This window comes from Jaculus jaculus, chromosome X (assembly GCF_020740685.1).
Source record: "Jaculus jaculus isolate mJacJac1 chromosome X, mJacJac1.mat.Y.cur, whole genome shotgun sequence".
Classification (NCBI taxonomy): Eukaryota; Metazoa; Chordata; class Mammalia; order Rodentia; family Dipodidae; genus Jaculus; species Jaculus jaculus.
The window spans coordinates 57,321,186-57,336,857 of record NC_059125.1 but is presented as its reverse complement, the minus strand read 5'-3'; the positions used below and the strand labels follow the sequence as shown (position 1 = coordinate 57,336,857).

General features: G+C 40.1%; 1 protein-coding gene across 8 annotated transcripts in view; it reads left to right on the top strand.

Moving 5' to 3' along the window:
• The window catches only part of Arhgef9 (Cdc42 guanine nucleotide exchange factor 9), a 162,223-nt gene that overhangs the window by 37,214 nt on the left and 109,337 nt on the right, over positions 1–15,672 (top strand). The window contains exon 1 of one of the 8 annotated variants that reach the window (XM_045140301.1): positions 2,768–3,588. The exons of 4 other annotated variants lie outside the window; for them this stretch is intronic. Coding sequence is in view for 2 of the 4 variants with exons in the window: in XM_045140298.1 (XP_044996233.1) it covers positions 3,587–3,595 (9 nt within the window). In the remaining 2 variants the exon portion in view is untranslated. Of the gene's footprint in view, positions 1–2,767; positions 3,600–9,317; positions 9,336–15,672 lie in introns of those variants that run through there. 3 more of the 8 variants (XM_045140298.1, XM_045140297.1, XM_045140302.1) reach the window with 3 other exon arrangements.

Here is a 15,672-nt window from a genome sequence, read left to right as displayed (position 1 = left end):
GTTTTAGGGCCTTGGCCTGGTCAGGCTGAAATGACTACCTGTTTCTTTTATGTTCTATTTCAGGGGTGGAGATTTGATCCATCTCTTACAGAGCTAACCTTATAATACAAAAACCTTGTGTACTTTTTTCTTTGAGTTAGAAACATATTTTCTAAGTTCTCCTGTGCTATAGCATTATCAATACTTCATGCCTGGCCAAATAATATGCCACCAAATAGCTATACCATATTTTTATTACCTATTCAACACTTGATGGATGTTTGAATTGTTTATATCATTTCACTGTTGTGAATAATGTTGCTATAAACATCTATATATGCATTTTTTGTATGAACTTATTTTCTTTTCTCTTAGGTAGGTATCTAGAGATAGAATAGTTAGATCAAATGATAACTCTGTGTTTAACTCTTTGAGAAACTATTAGAGCATTTTTACAATCTGACTTCATCATTTTACAGTCCCATCAGCTGTATTATGAGGGTTCTAATTCTTGGTAGTGTGGAGCTCAAAACCCAAATCCTCCCATGTGCTAGGCAAACACTGGCCCACATAGGTTCATGACCCTCCAGCCCATTATTTGGCATTTAAATTGAAGCCATTCTAGTGAATATAAAGTGATATCTTGTTACACACAATAATGCATTAAATTTAATTAAATTAAATATCCTGTATTTGCATTTTATGTATTTGATTTGAATTTCCCTGATGGCTAACCATGTTGAATATCTTTTCACATGCTTAATTGACCACTTGTTTGGATAAATGTTTAGTCAGATCCTTTGAAAAAAAATTTAATTGGATTATATTATTTTGTGAGTTGTAAAAACACTTTATTCTAGATACAAGTCTGCTATCAGACATATTGGTTGCAAATATTTTCTCATGTTTTGGGGGTTCATCTTTTACACTCATGATAGTATGAAAAGTTTTGAGTATTGATGTAGTCCAATTTTAACTATTTTGGTTGCTTGTGTTTTCATGTCATATCTAAGAAACCATATCCAATGTCATAAAGCCTACCCCAGTCCCTCTAGTACAATATCAATGACACATCTAAACAAATAGCAGGAAATCTTAATATCAATTAATGTTTGGTTTGTGTTCAGGTTTCCATTTGTTTCATAAATGTCACAAATATGTGTATCTCCACATATGCAAATTCCATCCCAGTAAATCTCTTTGTTTTCTTACTTGTGAACAACTGAACTACTGGTCCTGAAGTGTTTTACAGTGTATATTTTATAATATGGATTCCTGTAGTGCTGTAAGGTTTTTGTCCTCTGTGCATTTTGTAAATTGAGAGTTGGATCTAGAAGTTTGATCTGATTCAGGTTTTTTTTTGTGTGTGTGTTTATGAAGAATCATTCACAAGTGGTTGTTCTATGAGCCAAAATATCTAACGTGAGATCTTACTTGGAGTTTCTTCTATCTCAGAGGGGCAGAAGCCATTTTATTTATGAAATATATCTGTTCAGAACTTACAACAATATAGTTAAAATGAATAATTGAACTTCAAAGATTTCTGGAGAATAGAAAGCAATTTTTGTTTCTCTTAAATTCCAAAGAATACTAGCAGCTCTATAATTTATCTCTCACTACTCCAATTTCTTACCTTTACCAGTATCTATATGTCATAGGAATTCAAGAGCAAGAAAGGATCTGAAAGATTTTTTGAAGGCCCAGGAAGCTGTAGAAATTATGTATCTTTTTCTGATGTGAGTGTTCTGAGATTTCACTTTTCTCAGATAAGTCTAAGTCCTTACATGACCGAAAGGAGGTGGAGGCCCAGGGAAGGGACAAGAATTTCCTAAAAGGCATAGATCAAGCTTAAAATAGAGCTAGAAGTAAATTTGAAGTCGTTATGACTTTTCCTCCTCTAGTTGTAGACATAAATACTGGGAAAAGCAATGATTAAAAGCAGGTTGCAAGTTCTTTAGAAGTTTATTCATGGCAAATATTTAACTTTCCTTCTCAGTACCCAGCATGTTAGAAAAAAAAGTGCAAGTTAACTCTCATATTGTAAGGAAACCATAATTAGAAAGGATCTCTGAGTCAGAGCTCTGTAAGAGAAAGTCAAATAGAATATGATTGTTGATTTGTAGTGCCCTTGTGGTTCTGTCTAAAGCACTGGTTTGTGGGATTTTTATAGTTAATTTGTGTTGCCTATAAATTGCTTTAGGCAGTGGTCAAAGACACTTTTGCTTCTCCTTGGCCCAACTTCAAAGCAGATGCTAATGTATATGGCCTCTTTTATACCTCCCTATCACTTTCACCTATTTCTTTCCCTACTCTCCATCATTTATCCTCCTTTTCTCCCATCCTCTTTTTCATCATATCTTCTGTTTCTTCATCCCATCTTTCCTTTTTTTCCCCCTTCTTATGGTTTCTCCTTCAGTCCCCCTCCTTCCCCTGTCATGCTCCTTTCCCTTCATCCACTTCGGTTTGCTTCCTCCTCTCTCAGTCTTCTCCCTCCTCCATCTGTCTTCCGACATCCACCCCCACCCGACAAGATCCCCACCCCCACGCTGAAACTGACTGATGATGGCTCTCATGGAGCCAGCCGGCTCTGTGACCTCTGGGCCCTCCGATTGGCTGCCGCTTCTAGCACACCAGTTTAAGTCCCGCCTCTGGCCACTGAACGCGCAGCTGCAGCATCGTTTATTGGCCTGTGCTCCTGTCAGCGGCTCCTTTAGCGCCTCACGCAGGCGCCCCCAGTCTCTTCGTGAATAAAAGGACAGCCTACCGGCTGAGGTGGGGGTGGGGAGAGGAGAGGGAGAGGGCCAGCGAGGAAAGGCTAGGAAGAGTGGCTGGTATCCGGGAATCCCGCGAAGAGAGCGAGGAAGCGAACGATCTTAGGAAAGCTAATGAACTAGGGAGAATAAGGGAGAGTGAGACTGACGGGTAGCCAGGAGGACGGACGTATGCCCGGACAGACAGAAGGCGCCGGAGAACCTCTGCTAGGTTCCTTCTGCCTTTCCCTTTGAAAAGCAGGATATTTTTTTTTCGGTGGCGCCCAAGAAAGAATGCTGGACTCTGCTGTCCTCAGCGCTAGCTAAGGTTTCTCAGCTAGGGAAGAAAGATCAGCCCAGTCCTGAGAGGAGGGGCAGTAAATATCTCCTGTCTCTAGTCCCCTTCCCTCCCCCCCACAAAACTCGGGGGCCAAACCCAGACCTTCCCTAACCACCTGACTTCCTCCTCTCCTTTCTAGCATGGTGGCTGTATGGACAGTCTGACAGAACAGAGACTGACATCTCCCAATCTGCCGGCCCCCCACCTGGAACACTACAGTGTTCTGCATTGCACCATGACCCTGGATGTGCAAACTGTAGTCGTTTTTGCTGTGATTGTAGTCCTCCTTCTTGTCAATGTCATACTCATGTTTTTTCTGGGAACGCGCTGAATGGAGTCCAGCCACCTGAGCTGTTGCGAACTCTCGCTTTGATTTCATCCCAAGAGCCACCGAGAAAAAAAAAAAAAAAAAAAGCAAGAGAGACAGTCCGAGACAGGGAAAGAGAGGGAGAGAAAAAGCAAGCGTTCTTACTCAGGGGGGAAAACGTTTTGAGCTTCAACATGGCCTCGCTGTGATATGTATGACGTTGGTATATTATCTCTCCCTAATCTTTTGTCATGTCTTGTCTTTTAAGTATGACTGTGAGTGTAGTTGCTTATTGCTTGAGTAAAATTGTTGATAAATGTTTTCTGTGTAAGTGTGCATGTGTGTGTGCATTATCCATCTATGTGACGTTTGTGGAGCAAGCTGTGTCCTTTGCTGTTTGTGATGTCAATTCATTTTCTTGAAAATTACCTTTAAACTCTTATGGAATTTTATTCAAAATTTCTCCCTTGCCATCACGAATGCATTTGGGTTTGTTTGGGATTGGGGTGGGGGAAGGTGTTCATGGAAAAGCATGATGAAATTGTGACATACTAAGAAAGTCTTGTACAGGATGTTTAGAGGGGAAAACAGATTCAACAAATGGATTTGGGAAAATAGTCTCTAAATGAGGAGTAAAAATTGGGGAAGTGACGTGTGGGATGCTTTAAACTGGCAATTGGTGACTGTGTCCTTTGAATCTCAATTTGATGTCCAGAGTTCACAATTTGATTTGGATAAAAGCCATGGGTACAACATTTTTAAAGCATTAAGTGTTATTTCTTGTGGAATCATGGAGTAGGGCATAAAGTATTCTCTAATCTTTTGAATTGGCAAAAGTGGTCTTTGATAAGATGTTTGGGCTTCTTTTTCCTGAGATTGTACCTGTAGATTTGAGTTTGAGGCTTTTTCTCTGTGTCTCACTCATAAAACCAAAACCAGCATTAACTTGAGAATAATAGCATTGGATATGGTTCCTCTTGGGTAATCTCATTTGCAATGATGTTCTTGAACTACATTTTAGATAGAATTTGAGAGTAGTGATGAGAATGTGGTAGCATAGTTTTGTTTTCTTATTTGCTGCTTAAGAGGAGAGGTCTAATTGAAACATTCATATAACTGAAAGTATGCAATGTGCTAAATTAAGAGTTTGAGCATCAGAAAACAAAAAGACGTGAAATGGATTGGGAGTTCTGGAAACATATGAGCTGGGCACAACACTTTGATTTGAGACATGTCGATTATATATATGATCCTAGTAGTACTTGTTGTTATTGCTGTAACTGTTTTTATATTTCTGTTTCTATTGAAACAATTCTTGGCAAAACTAGCAGAAAATTGTTTGATACCAGTATGTGCAAAATACTTGTTTTTTTAAATCTTTCTTATGTAGGCAGGTCTTCTCATTCTATTGCTTACCTTACTTGAAACAGTGCCATTTCTTTCTTTCTTTTTTTCTTTTCTAGCTCATGTAGCAATGAATCAGGGCACATATACGCCCCCACACATGCTCCGGCTATACTCATGTGGGTGGCTGCTCATGTGTGATGTGCAAATCTGCTGGCATTATGCTGTCAAATTCCAGGTCCTGTTCAATCTCTTTGAAAATGATTATGAAATGAGGGAGACTTTGAAGGGGAGAGGTCTTAAAATTGTTCCTAGTGACCCAGGCTTTATTACTTAATGGAGTCAGTTGAGGTTTTGAACCTCAAAGTGTGCTCTCATGATTCAGTGTGGGTGAGAAGCACACCTTCTTTTTTTTCGGAACTATGATATAAGCATGATTTGTCCTGGGAAGCTTTCTGACATTGACATTCTTATTAATCACTTTTTGGTCAATTTTGTGAGGGTTGATTGGGTGGGACCAAGAATTTACTTTTTTGCTATATAGTGGTTTTAATTTTTTAATCTGTTATCTACAGAGATATTATTTGAAGTAAGCTTGTATCATATCCGGGCACTCTGTTTTGAGACAGTGCTGGAGAGTGAGAAAAGGCTCTGTGCTTGAGCAGCTGCAGTTCTGAGTTGTTTCCTATACAATGGTTGTTTGACCTTGGACAATTTTTTTCTTCTTCAGTGGGTTTCAGATTCTTTTATAACACTAGTATTTTGAAATGGTTGGGTTAGGTGGCTTACAGGTTCTTACATTCTTTGATTTTTGGGTGCTCATAAGGACTTGAAGTCAGGAGATAAACTTAAAAATGAATTATTAACCAAAGGGTGATGGATGTATGGGGTGCCTATCTGGTTACTAGCATCTGCAGAGTAAGTTTTACCTTAGGAATTTTTGGTCAAGCTATGTGCTAAGGAAATGGGAACTGCAACCCTGGACTACATTTCACTTCTGCTTCTTTATCCTAAGGAGAGAAGAAGCCACTATAGCTAGTCTTGGACCTAGGTTTATGACTAGGTAGTGCCAGAAAATGCCTGGCAAAGTCTTGGCAGAAAGTCTTTGGGTATGTATGAGAGTGGGGTAATGGCAGTGTGTTTGTGGTTGTGTGTGCATGCTCTTTTCTGTGTGTATGGGAGGTGTGTGAACACTCCTGAGTATGAATGCAGGTGACTGTGGCAGGAATTGAGTTTCACAGTTCTAAATACCTTTCCTGTGCTAAGGCTTCTAAGGAATTAAATAGTGCTAGGACAGAAGTCACCCATGTGCATTCTCACATCACCAAAATCCTATCAATAGTTTAGCTGTTAAGGCTCATACTTTACAGATTCACTTATCTCTACGCAAATAAGAGGTTATTGCTAGTCAGATGGCAGGCCACTCTAGAGCAGCCAGAAGGGAGTTTGAGGAGTAGTGTGACTTTTTACTTGTGTCAACCCTAAAGATTTGGCATTTCTCCTTCAGATGTGTGAAGGCATTCAAAAAGAGAATAAAAGGAGAAAATAAAAAATGCAGCTCTAGAAGTAGAACTCTATGTATTTTGACTTGCCTTCTTTTCTCTTCCCTTTCATGCCTTATCTTGTGATCTTTCTCCTTTTTCTATCATGTTCTCCTCTCCACTCTTAAGTGGATGAAGAGCAAGGAAGAAGTTCTTTTGCTCTTGATTTATTCCAACTTTTTCTTATAAAGCTTCTTACTTAGTCCCCTTCCTTCCTCTCTGATCCTTTTGAGTAGAGGATAAGCTTTGGACACTGGGAGAATGTCAAATCCCAGCTCAGGGATTTTAGCTTCCAGCTCCCCACCCCAAAATTAAAATGCCTTCTATTGGTATCCTAGCAACCCCTATATCACTCAGTGCTCACTGAGCTCCAGAGCCCACCAGTCAGTACTGTCTTCGAAAAAATGAGGACTAGAGCCCAGCAGAACTTGGACAAATGTCTATATGTGTTGTTTTTGTTGTTGTTGGGGGGAACAAAAGAATAAAATCATCATTGCCAGCAAATGCTGAGAAAACATGTTCACAGCTGGTGTGTAGACCTAACTCTATATAGCCATGGAGACTACTTTTTAGAAGTTTCCTGGGTTCAAATCTCTCTAGTCACTACCTTCTTAAGATTAACTGAGCAGCTTCACTACCTAGCTTTAGTGTACAAGGTCTTTAGATCTTAAAATTTCCTTTTTACCCCAATGTTTGGTTTTGCCACTGAGATAGTGAAGTGATAGCTTGGTGGGAACAACCTAAGCAACACTTTTCTTCCATTAAGACAGCCTCCATCTGTCAGAACCTGAAACATTTGCTTCTGTAGTTTGCTGGAATTTTGTTTGTAGCTTGTGGAAACTTGCCAGCCCAGCTGTAGTATCGAATTCCAGAGGAGTGTGTTCTTTCTTTTTCTTTTTCCTTTATTTGAAACAAACTTTCATGGAGCCCAAGCTGGCCTTGAGCTCCTTATGTAGCAGTGGATGTCATTGAACTGATGATCCTCCTTCCTCCACTGTCAGAGTGCTGGAACTACAGACAGTTGATAGAGGGTATGGCATTGAACCCAAGGATCTGTGCTTGCCAGGCATTCTACAAATTGAGCTATATTCCCAGCCTTGGGTGTTCTTTCTCTATGATCCAGCCATTTCTTCCACGGAAGTTGATCAAACTGAGAAGGTTAATTTGATTGCTGAGCTGGTGAATAGGGCTTGGGACCTAAGGTCTGACTCATCTGTGTGTGTGTCTGTGTGTATGTGTATGTGCATGCATGCATGTGTTTAAGCTTCTGGGAGCTGAGATAGCCCAACAAAGCTGTGGGTGAGGTGCCTTACTGCCCAGTGGTGAAGCCTAGATTTAGGATGATTTGCTGTGTCCAGAGGATACATTTCAGTAGTTGCAGGGATGGTGCCAAATATGTTCTTGCTAGCCTGTCTGCCATCTCAGCCTCTGATCCCTTGGTATGCAATGTGCTTGCTCTGGGCAGGGACATGAAAATCGAGCCTTTTCTCCCAAAATAACTACCTCCTCAGAAGACCGCCTACAAGGCATCTGGATCCAGCTCCAGTGGCTTTGATGTAAGAAATGGGATGGAAGAAGCAAATCTTAGACTCTCTAGCCCTTATTCCTAGCTTTGTAACTTGTCTAGGCTGTATCTCTGGCTTTCCAAGAATCCTTATTAAAGCTTAGTTCTTCCAGTATGTGCCCGCTGTCTCATGTCCCTATGCATCTAGCATTCTAGAGTATTTAATTCATTATACTTTACTCTGGTATTAAGCTACAAAAAAAAGGAAAAACAAGAAAGGAGGAGGGACTCCAGGAAAGAAGGTGATATAAACAACCCAGTAATGGCTATATCAAACATCTTTTGTCAGTGCATGGGCCTGTAAAGTTTATAAAGTGATTTGACATCCTTTCTAATTTGAGAATCACATCAGCATTTTGAATGGTTACTGTCCCTACTTTTACAGTTGAGAGCAAAGATGAGAGACATTGGTAAGAACAGAGTGAGTCTGCCTAGGAGGTAGGAGAGTCAGAATTAATCATTTCCAATTAGTGTGAAGCTGAAAGAGGTCAGGTGGGGAGAGAGGTATGTGTGAATCATCCTTAAAGCCATATTAGCTTCTTCAGTTTTACATGCTTAAATTTGTAGTGCTTTTAATACATTTCATTTGTGTAGCATTTTTGCAAAAAATTCTTTAGTCCATGAAATGTCTTGAATATTCATCAGAGTTCCTTTTAGTCAGTCTTACGGAAAAAAAGTTACTATTTGAGATCTTTAAGGAGAAAGCTAGTGTGAATTGATGAATTCTAAAATATAGGATGTTTTGGAGGGACTGTAGTTTTCATGCAATTGTCTTTTTAATTTTTCTGTATTTCTTTAAAAATGTGCTGGCCAGGTCTGGGGATGTAGGTCAGTGGTAGAACGTTTACCTACTGTGCACAAGACTGTGGATTTGTTCACTAAACGTGTGTGTGTGTGTGTGTGTGTGTGTGTGTGTGTGTGTGCGCGCGTGTGGTCACTGGGGAATTGAACCCAGGCCAGCAGACTTTGCAAGTAAGTTATCTCTGAAGCCAACTTGGGGAGTTTTAAAACTATGCTAAAAGTCTACTATGAGAGATTTTGATTTAATTGGTTTGGGATAGGTCTTGGGCAGCATTTTGTTTATTTATCTATTTATTATTTTAATGTAAATCTCCTTGTGATTCAAATATGCAGCCGGGGTAAAGAGCTTTTTGAACTTACAGAGTTAAACCTTTTGTGTCTTCTTGTATAATTGGACATTTTGTCAATTTAATTAATTAATTAAGTTTTTGGTGTGTGTGAGCATACAGTATGTGGTGTGTGTGTGTGTGTGTGTGTGTGTGTGTGCAGATGCTCATACTTCATATGTATACATGCCCAGATGAGCAGAAAATTCTGGGCATCCTCCTCTGTCCCTCTTCTGTGTTATTTCCTTGAGCTGGAGTCTCTCATTGAGCCAAGAGCAACTGTTACAGGTGAAACTGCCTGACTAGTGACCCCAGTGATTCGCTGGTATCTGCCACTACATGACAGAGGTTACAGGAATGCATGGCCACACCTGGCTTTTTAGGTAGGTGTTGGTGATGGAACTCAGGGCCTTTTAGGCACACATGCTTTCAGAGCAAGTCCTCTTACCCACTGAGCCATTTCCTCAGCTCCTTTATTTATCTATATCTATATACATATTGTTTAAAAAACTTGTTAATTTTATGTTTGATTGGTCCATTATTCAAGATTTTATGCATTTATTTTTTAATATTATGCAATAAATTAGTTTTCTAGCATTATATCAGTTAAGCTTTATTTTGTTGGCTTTGTCTATTGCTTTAATTTTTTGGAGATTTTAAGTTGTTTTTCTTCATATCACACAAAAATAAGCCATCTCTGTAGCACTGTATCATTTGGAACTGCACAGCTATCATGATGTTGATGAAAAGAAATCTCCAATATAATGAGATTAGTGCTACTCCTCTGACATTTCACTAGATCCTTCTCTTGGACTTGGAGTTTGTTAATTTTTTTGTATGTATCTGGTCAATGAGTACAAACGTTCTTTATGAGGCAGAGCCATCATCTAATCTACCACCATGTTAAAGAGAATAACATCACTTGGGATGTATTGCATGCTTGGAGGCATCATGATATGTTAAATTCAGAGCTATTATCTGCCTAGCCAGTGGTACCATCAGAAAACAAAATATTAGTTACTTGGTATCTTCCTCCTGGTAAGTCTTGTTACAGGCTCTACAGCTCCTTGTTTTCTTTCTATTTTGAAAAAAAAAAAAAGAATTTATTTATGTGCATGCATGTGCACATGTTTGTGTATGGGTACACCAGGGTCTTTTGCCACTGCAAACGAATGCCAGATTCTTCAGATGCAATTTGCCTCTGGCTTTAAGTGGGTGGCTGGGAAAGAACCTGGGCCAGCAAGCACTGCAAGCAAATGCCTTCAATGCCATCTCCCCAGCCCCTTCCCTGTTTTCTTTTATTTTCCAAAACCCAAATGTTTTCCACCTGGGTCCAGATTAGTTGAGGGTCATTCCTACAATTGTAGTTTCTGTTTATCACTTTTCTCCCTCTGGTGAAGCAGGACACCATGGATGCAGTTTTAGAGCAGAGTATATTTTGTTCTCAGAGAGTTCTGGAGACTGAAAGGAAAAGCCCTGTTGCTTGGGTGAATTATTTCCATTAACTCAGTGGTTCTGTGCTCTGACTGCATGGAATCACCTGGGGAGTTAACAAGATTAACAATAATGCTTAGAATCTCTCAAGGAGATCTCTTTGAGTTGGTCATGGTGAGGTTCTGACATCAATATTTTTCTAAAAGCAACCCAAGGCGATGACAATGTTTAGCCAGGGGTGAGAATGATTGCTATTGAATGGTTCAGAAGAAATATTAGCTTAGTCTGAATTTAGCTTATTACACATGTGAATAACCAGTATCTACATATGGTGAGGTTTTTATCCCCTCCCCCCGCATTGTCAGGGCCTTCATGAATTCTAAAGTTTCATATCCCCTTAAAGGAGACTCAACCCTAAGGAGGGAGTAGTCTGGCACTTTATTTGGATTTACGATATACTTAGTTCTCAGGTTCTACTGCACCTACAGATAGGAGACAATAGAAAAAGTAATAAAATATGTGTTATATATTATAAATAATCCAGAAGTGATTTAAAGTACATGGGAGGTGGAAGTCTAGGTATAACTCAGTGGTGGAGCCTAATAGGTGTGGGGCCATAGATTCCATCCTTAGTACTGGAGTGAAAATAATAAAGTACAAAGGAGGATGTGCATAGGGTATATGAAAGTACTGCATTTTGTATAAGGAGTTTGAGCACCCTTGTATTTTGGTATTTGAAGGGAATACTGAAACCAGTTCCTCACAGATACCAAAAGACAACTGTAATCAGCTGTGAAATGATTTGCACCCTTCAGGAAACATTAAATTCCTGTATATTTATTATTAGGGTGCAATAATTCTGCTTATTTGTTGAATTTGTTAAATTACTTCTACCTTCTGAAATTTGTTTTCCTCATTGTCAGAATAAGAATCAGTAGGTTAAATGGTCTCAAAGATTTCTTCTATTTCTGGTAATCTGGGCTCACTTTTTTATTAATATTAATGCCCAAGATGGTTATAAGTATTATTCAAACCCTATAGATAATTCAAATATTCCTTTTAGCAAGTTTAGACCCACAAGGTGATTATGGGGGTAATATATTTTTCGTCTTTATATTTAGCTGAAGTTTCTTCTATGGTAGTAAACTATAGGTGACATTGTGGCTACTAAGCAAGGAAGGCAACCCTTAGTTGAGTATCAGGAGTATGCCACTTTGGAATTCAGCTTATTAAAAAGAAATGTTATATATATATAATTGAGAATTGTCTGTTGTAGATCCAAAGCTAGTCTCACAGGTCTGTGAGAACCTAGGGCATAAGGGGCTGGGTGCTTTGTCAGTCCAGAGCCACATACTAGAGTATTTGACCAAATCATTCATTTAATTAATTAATAATAATCCTAGTAATCAGTAATAAGAACAATACTAAGACTTACAATAAAATTTCCTAATTGATTCCTTCCCCAAACATAAAAGATCTTTAGGAACATGAGGCTCAGGGAGAATAAGCAACTTTCTTCAGGTCACACAGTAGGAAGTGGCATGCCTTACCTAGAATTCAGCCCCCATGTCACTGTATCTTGCACTTTTTTCAGTGTTTGCACTGTGGTCAGGATGCAGACATGACTGAAAATTAAAGGGGTCCACTGGCAAATATGCAATACTCAGGAGGAAGCTTTGAAGAAAGGATCAAAGGGGAAACCCGTAGAAAGAGGAAAAATTGAGAGGCATGTGTCTGAGTTTAGATCTTTCTTGTCTTTGTCACTCTCTACTTGCAACCTGCCAGGGACTGAGAATTGGAGCTTTCAGCAATAACACTGAGAATTTGTAGCAGAGAAGAGGGGAAGTTGTGCATGGGTAGTTAAGAAAGCATAGAGAAGACAGACCTGTGGGAGAAGAAAAACACTAAAAAACATTGAGCCTAAGGATCAAACCCTGATTTTACCTACCTTGCTTGACTGGCCAAGGCCTTTCCCACCTGGACCTCAGTTTCTTTGTCACTAAAATGGGGACTGCTTTAAGAAGAAGATTAATGCTCCCAAAGAAGTCAAAAACTTCTGCATAAACCAGGAAAATGCAAAGCAGGTCTTGTTCTAAGGATCTATGTCAGGAGTAGAGGGAAAAGTATAAAGCTCCAGGTAACCATTTTGTTGGTACAGACCTTAGTCAGTAGGGAAATTGCAATTAGAAGAGGAGATGGCACTGCCCAGCTCTGTAAAATGCTTGAGAGACACCCATGAGTGGGCTGCCTAGTGGAGGTGAGTCTTTCATTAAAGTGACCAGGCTTTTGGAACAATCACCTAGGGACAAAGATGAAAGATCCTGGCAAATCTGTAATGTACTGTCGTGTTTCTTTTATACAAGTGAGATAAATAAAACACAGAGGGATATTGAGTCATTAAAGGTTGCAGTGATGTGTTTGTGCTTCTAACTCCTTAAATCAGACCCTTGCCCATTGTAAGCTCTTACTTTTTTTTTTTTTAAATAGGGTTCTGGTTCTGTATACAACAGATATCTGAAAGCTCAGGTTTGGTTGGAGTAAGAAAGCTGAACAGGGAACAAGAGGATTATGTAACCTCCTGGAGGGATGCTGACTTGTCATCAGCCGTTGGGGTGCCAGGCAGTGGGATGGGGGTGGCGGGAACACTGAATCTCCTGTAAGCCCCATTAGCATTCTCTAGGCAAAGGAGCTATGGATGTAGTCCTGTGCTAAGTAACCTTACCCTCAGGGCCCAGAGGAAGCTAGAGCAGTTCATCCATAGCCAGCACTTGGAATGACTGGCAGCTGATTTCTCTGCTTGCTTGCCTTCATTACAGGGGAAGAATCCATGCACCTCTATGCCCAGCTGGCTGTAGAAAGGATGTGCTAAGAACCCACCCTCAGTCCCCTCAGAATATGGTGTCCAAAGGCAGGAACTACTTTTAGCCATACCTCCCACAGCTTATTCTCTGCTGGTTGTTGAGGGTTCGATAGTTGGTGCCTTGGTATTAGGGCAGAGGCACAGGATGAGCCAGGTGTCTCTCTGGTAGGTCTGTGGTAAATATGGCATTTGAGAGAACTCAGAACAAAGGCAAAATAATGAGATTGTTTTGTACTTAAGACCCAAAAGGAGTAGTGAGATTTATTCATTTCCTTTGGACCTTGAAACCAGCTGAGGGATTTGTTTTGCAAATCCAGATTGTACTGCACAGGGATGCAGAAGATTTGTTAGCCTCTATGTTGATTGAGAGGCAAGTGTGTGTGTGGGGGGGGTGGCTTTCACATACTTGGTTCTTCTCTTTCTCTCTTGAACATTGGGTTATACTTTTCACACCCATCTTATTTATTCATTTAATTGAAGGAGAGAGAAAGAGAGAGAGACAGAGTGCCAAGGCCTCCAGCCACTGCAAATGAGCTCCAGATGTGTGCACCCCGTTGTGCATCTGGCTTATGTGGGTCCTGGGGAATTGAACCTGGGTTCTTTGGCGTTGCAGGCAAGTGTCTTAACCAGCAAACCAACTCTCCAACCCTGGCTTATACTTTCCTGTGTGTTAATTTTCACTTTGTCTCACTTGAATTTCCCTATGGTCCTTTGAAATAGGTAAGGGAAGGATGATCTTTTTAAAAATATTTATAAGGAGAGAAGGGGAGGCAGAGAATGGGTATGCCAGTGCCTCCTACTGCTGCAAATGAACTCAAGATGCATGTGTCACTTTGTGCATCTGGTTTCACATGGGCACTGGGGAATTGAACCTAGGATGGCAGGCTTTGGTAGCAAGCACCTTTAACCACTGAGCCAGTTCCCTAGCTCTTTCAAAGTTGAAGAAAATGATGCTCAAAGATTCATTGTTATAGCTTCTGCCTGATTTGGGCTCAATCTTCAGAAGTTATAGTACAATTTAAAGTTATTTCAGACAATTTGTTTTCTAAAAAGTGATTGTAGATGTAAAGCTGTCCTAGGTGTTATCTTCTCCTTGTGGAAGCAGAGGAACTGGACACACAGAGAAAAATGATGAAAACAGCATATTTGTAACATGGCTAAAGCTAGAACGTTGTCTGATAAAGATATACGAGTTCCCGAATCCATGAGATGCACCAACCACTTTGTTCTTTCCTTCCTGCAGGGGTAATGTTGGAAACCTGTGTGGTGTGATAGAAACTAGGAGTCTTTGACTTTGGTCAAGTCAGCCTCTTTGAGTTGGTTTTCTTTTCTCTAAGGGGAAGCCAATAATATCAGAGCTCTCTTGAGGCAGCACTCTCTAGTAGGTTACTGCCAGAGTAGATGGCCCTGATGTTCAGTACACCCTGCATAAAAATATGGAGGGTATGCTAATATAAAAGGTAGTCATTGAGTGACCCTGTGGCTTTGTACCTCAGTTGTCTCCATCATAGCACAGAGGTAGTTTCTTTTTAGTGTTCTTCCTTGGAAGGAGAGAGGCCCTATGTTCCATCACATACTTTCCAGTGTTTGGTGAAAAGCTGGGATATTATTTTAAATGCAAAGCTGTCTTTTATTTATTCCAGTTCCATTCTCCATGGAGTTACACACATATTGTTATGAATAGCAAACCAGTTTTCTCCCAATCTCCTGCAAAGCTAAAAGAGGAGTTTGGAAGAAAGCCCAAATTAATTGTGCTTTTATGTAGTGCCTTCTCAAGTCCCTTAAGCCAGAACCACCTAGGCAGTTGGCAATTAAACCTGGTTCTTTGCCCCCATGTTCTTGGATAGCATTTGTGATAAGCATTATTGGATTTTCTTAATCATGATTAAGAGTTGACCCCCAAATCACAGGTTTTTGACTAATAACTTGTACAGAACAAATAGATACTTTTCACCTTTATCTGTATTTTTTTTAAATGTCTCACTGCTCTGGGGATAGGTCAAAAAGATGAAAATTGCTGGAACTAATGATACACCTGTCATAATCTCAGCACTTGGAAATATGATGCAAGAGAATGATGACTTCCACCGAAGCATAGGAAGGTCCTGATTCAACAACAACAAAATTAATAATAATAATAAGAGGAGGGAAAACCTTCTTGATTTTTGTTTTTAATATTGCTATTCTCGGGCTGGAGAGATGGCTTAGCGGTTAAGCGCTTGCCTGTGAAGCCTAAGGACCCCGGTTCGAGGCTCGGTTCCCCAGGTCCCACGTTAGCCAGATGCACAAGGGGGCGCACGCGTCTGGAGTTCGTTTGCAGAGGCTGGAAGCCCTGGTGCGCCCATTCTCTCTCTCTCCCTCTATCTGTCTTTCTCTTTGTGTCTGTCGCTCTCAAATAAATAAATAAATAATTAAAAAAATATTGC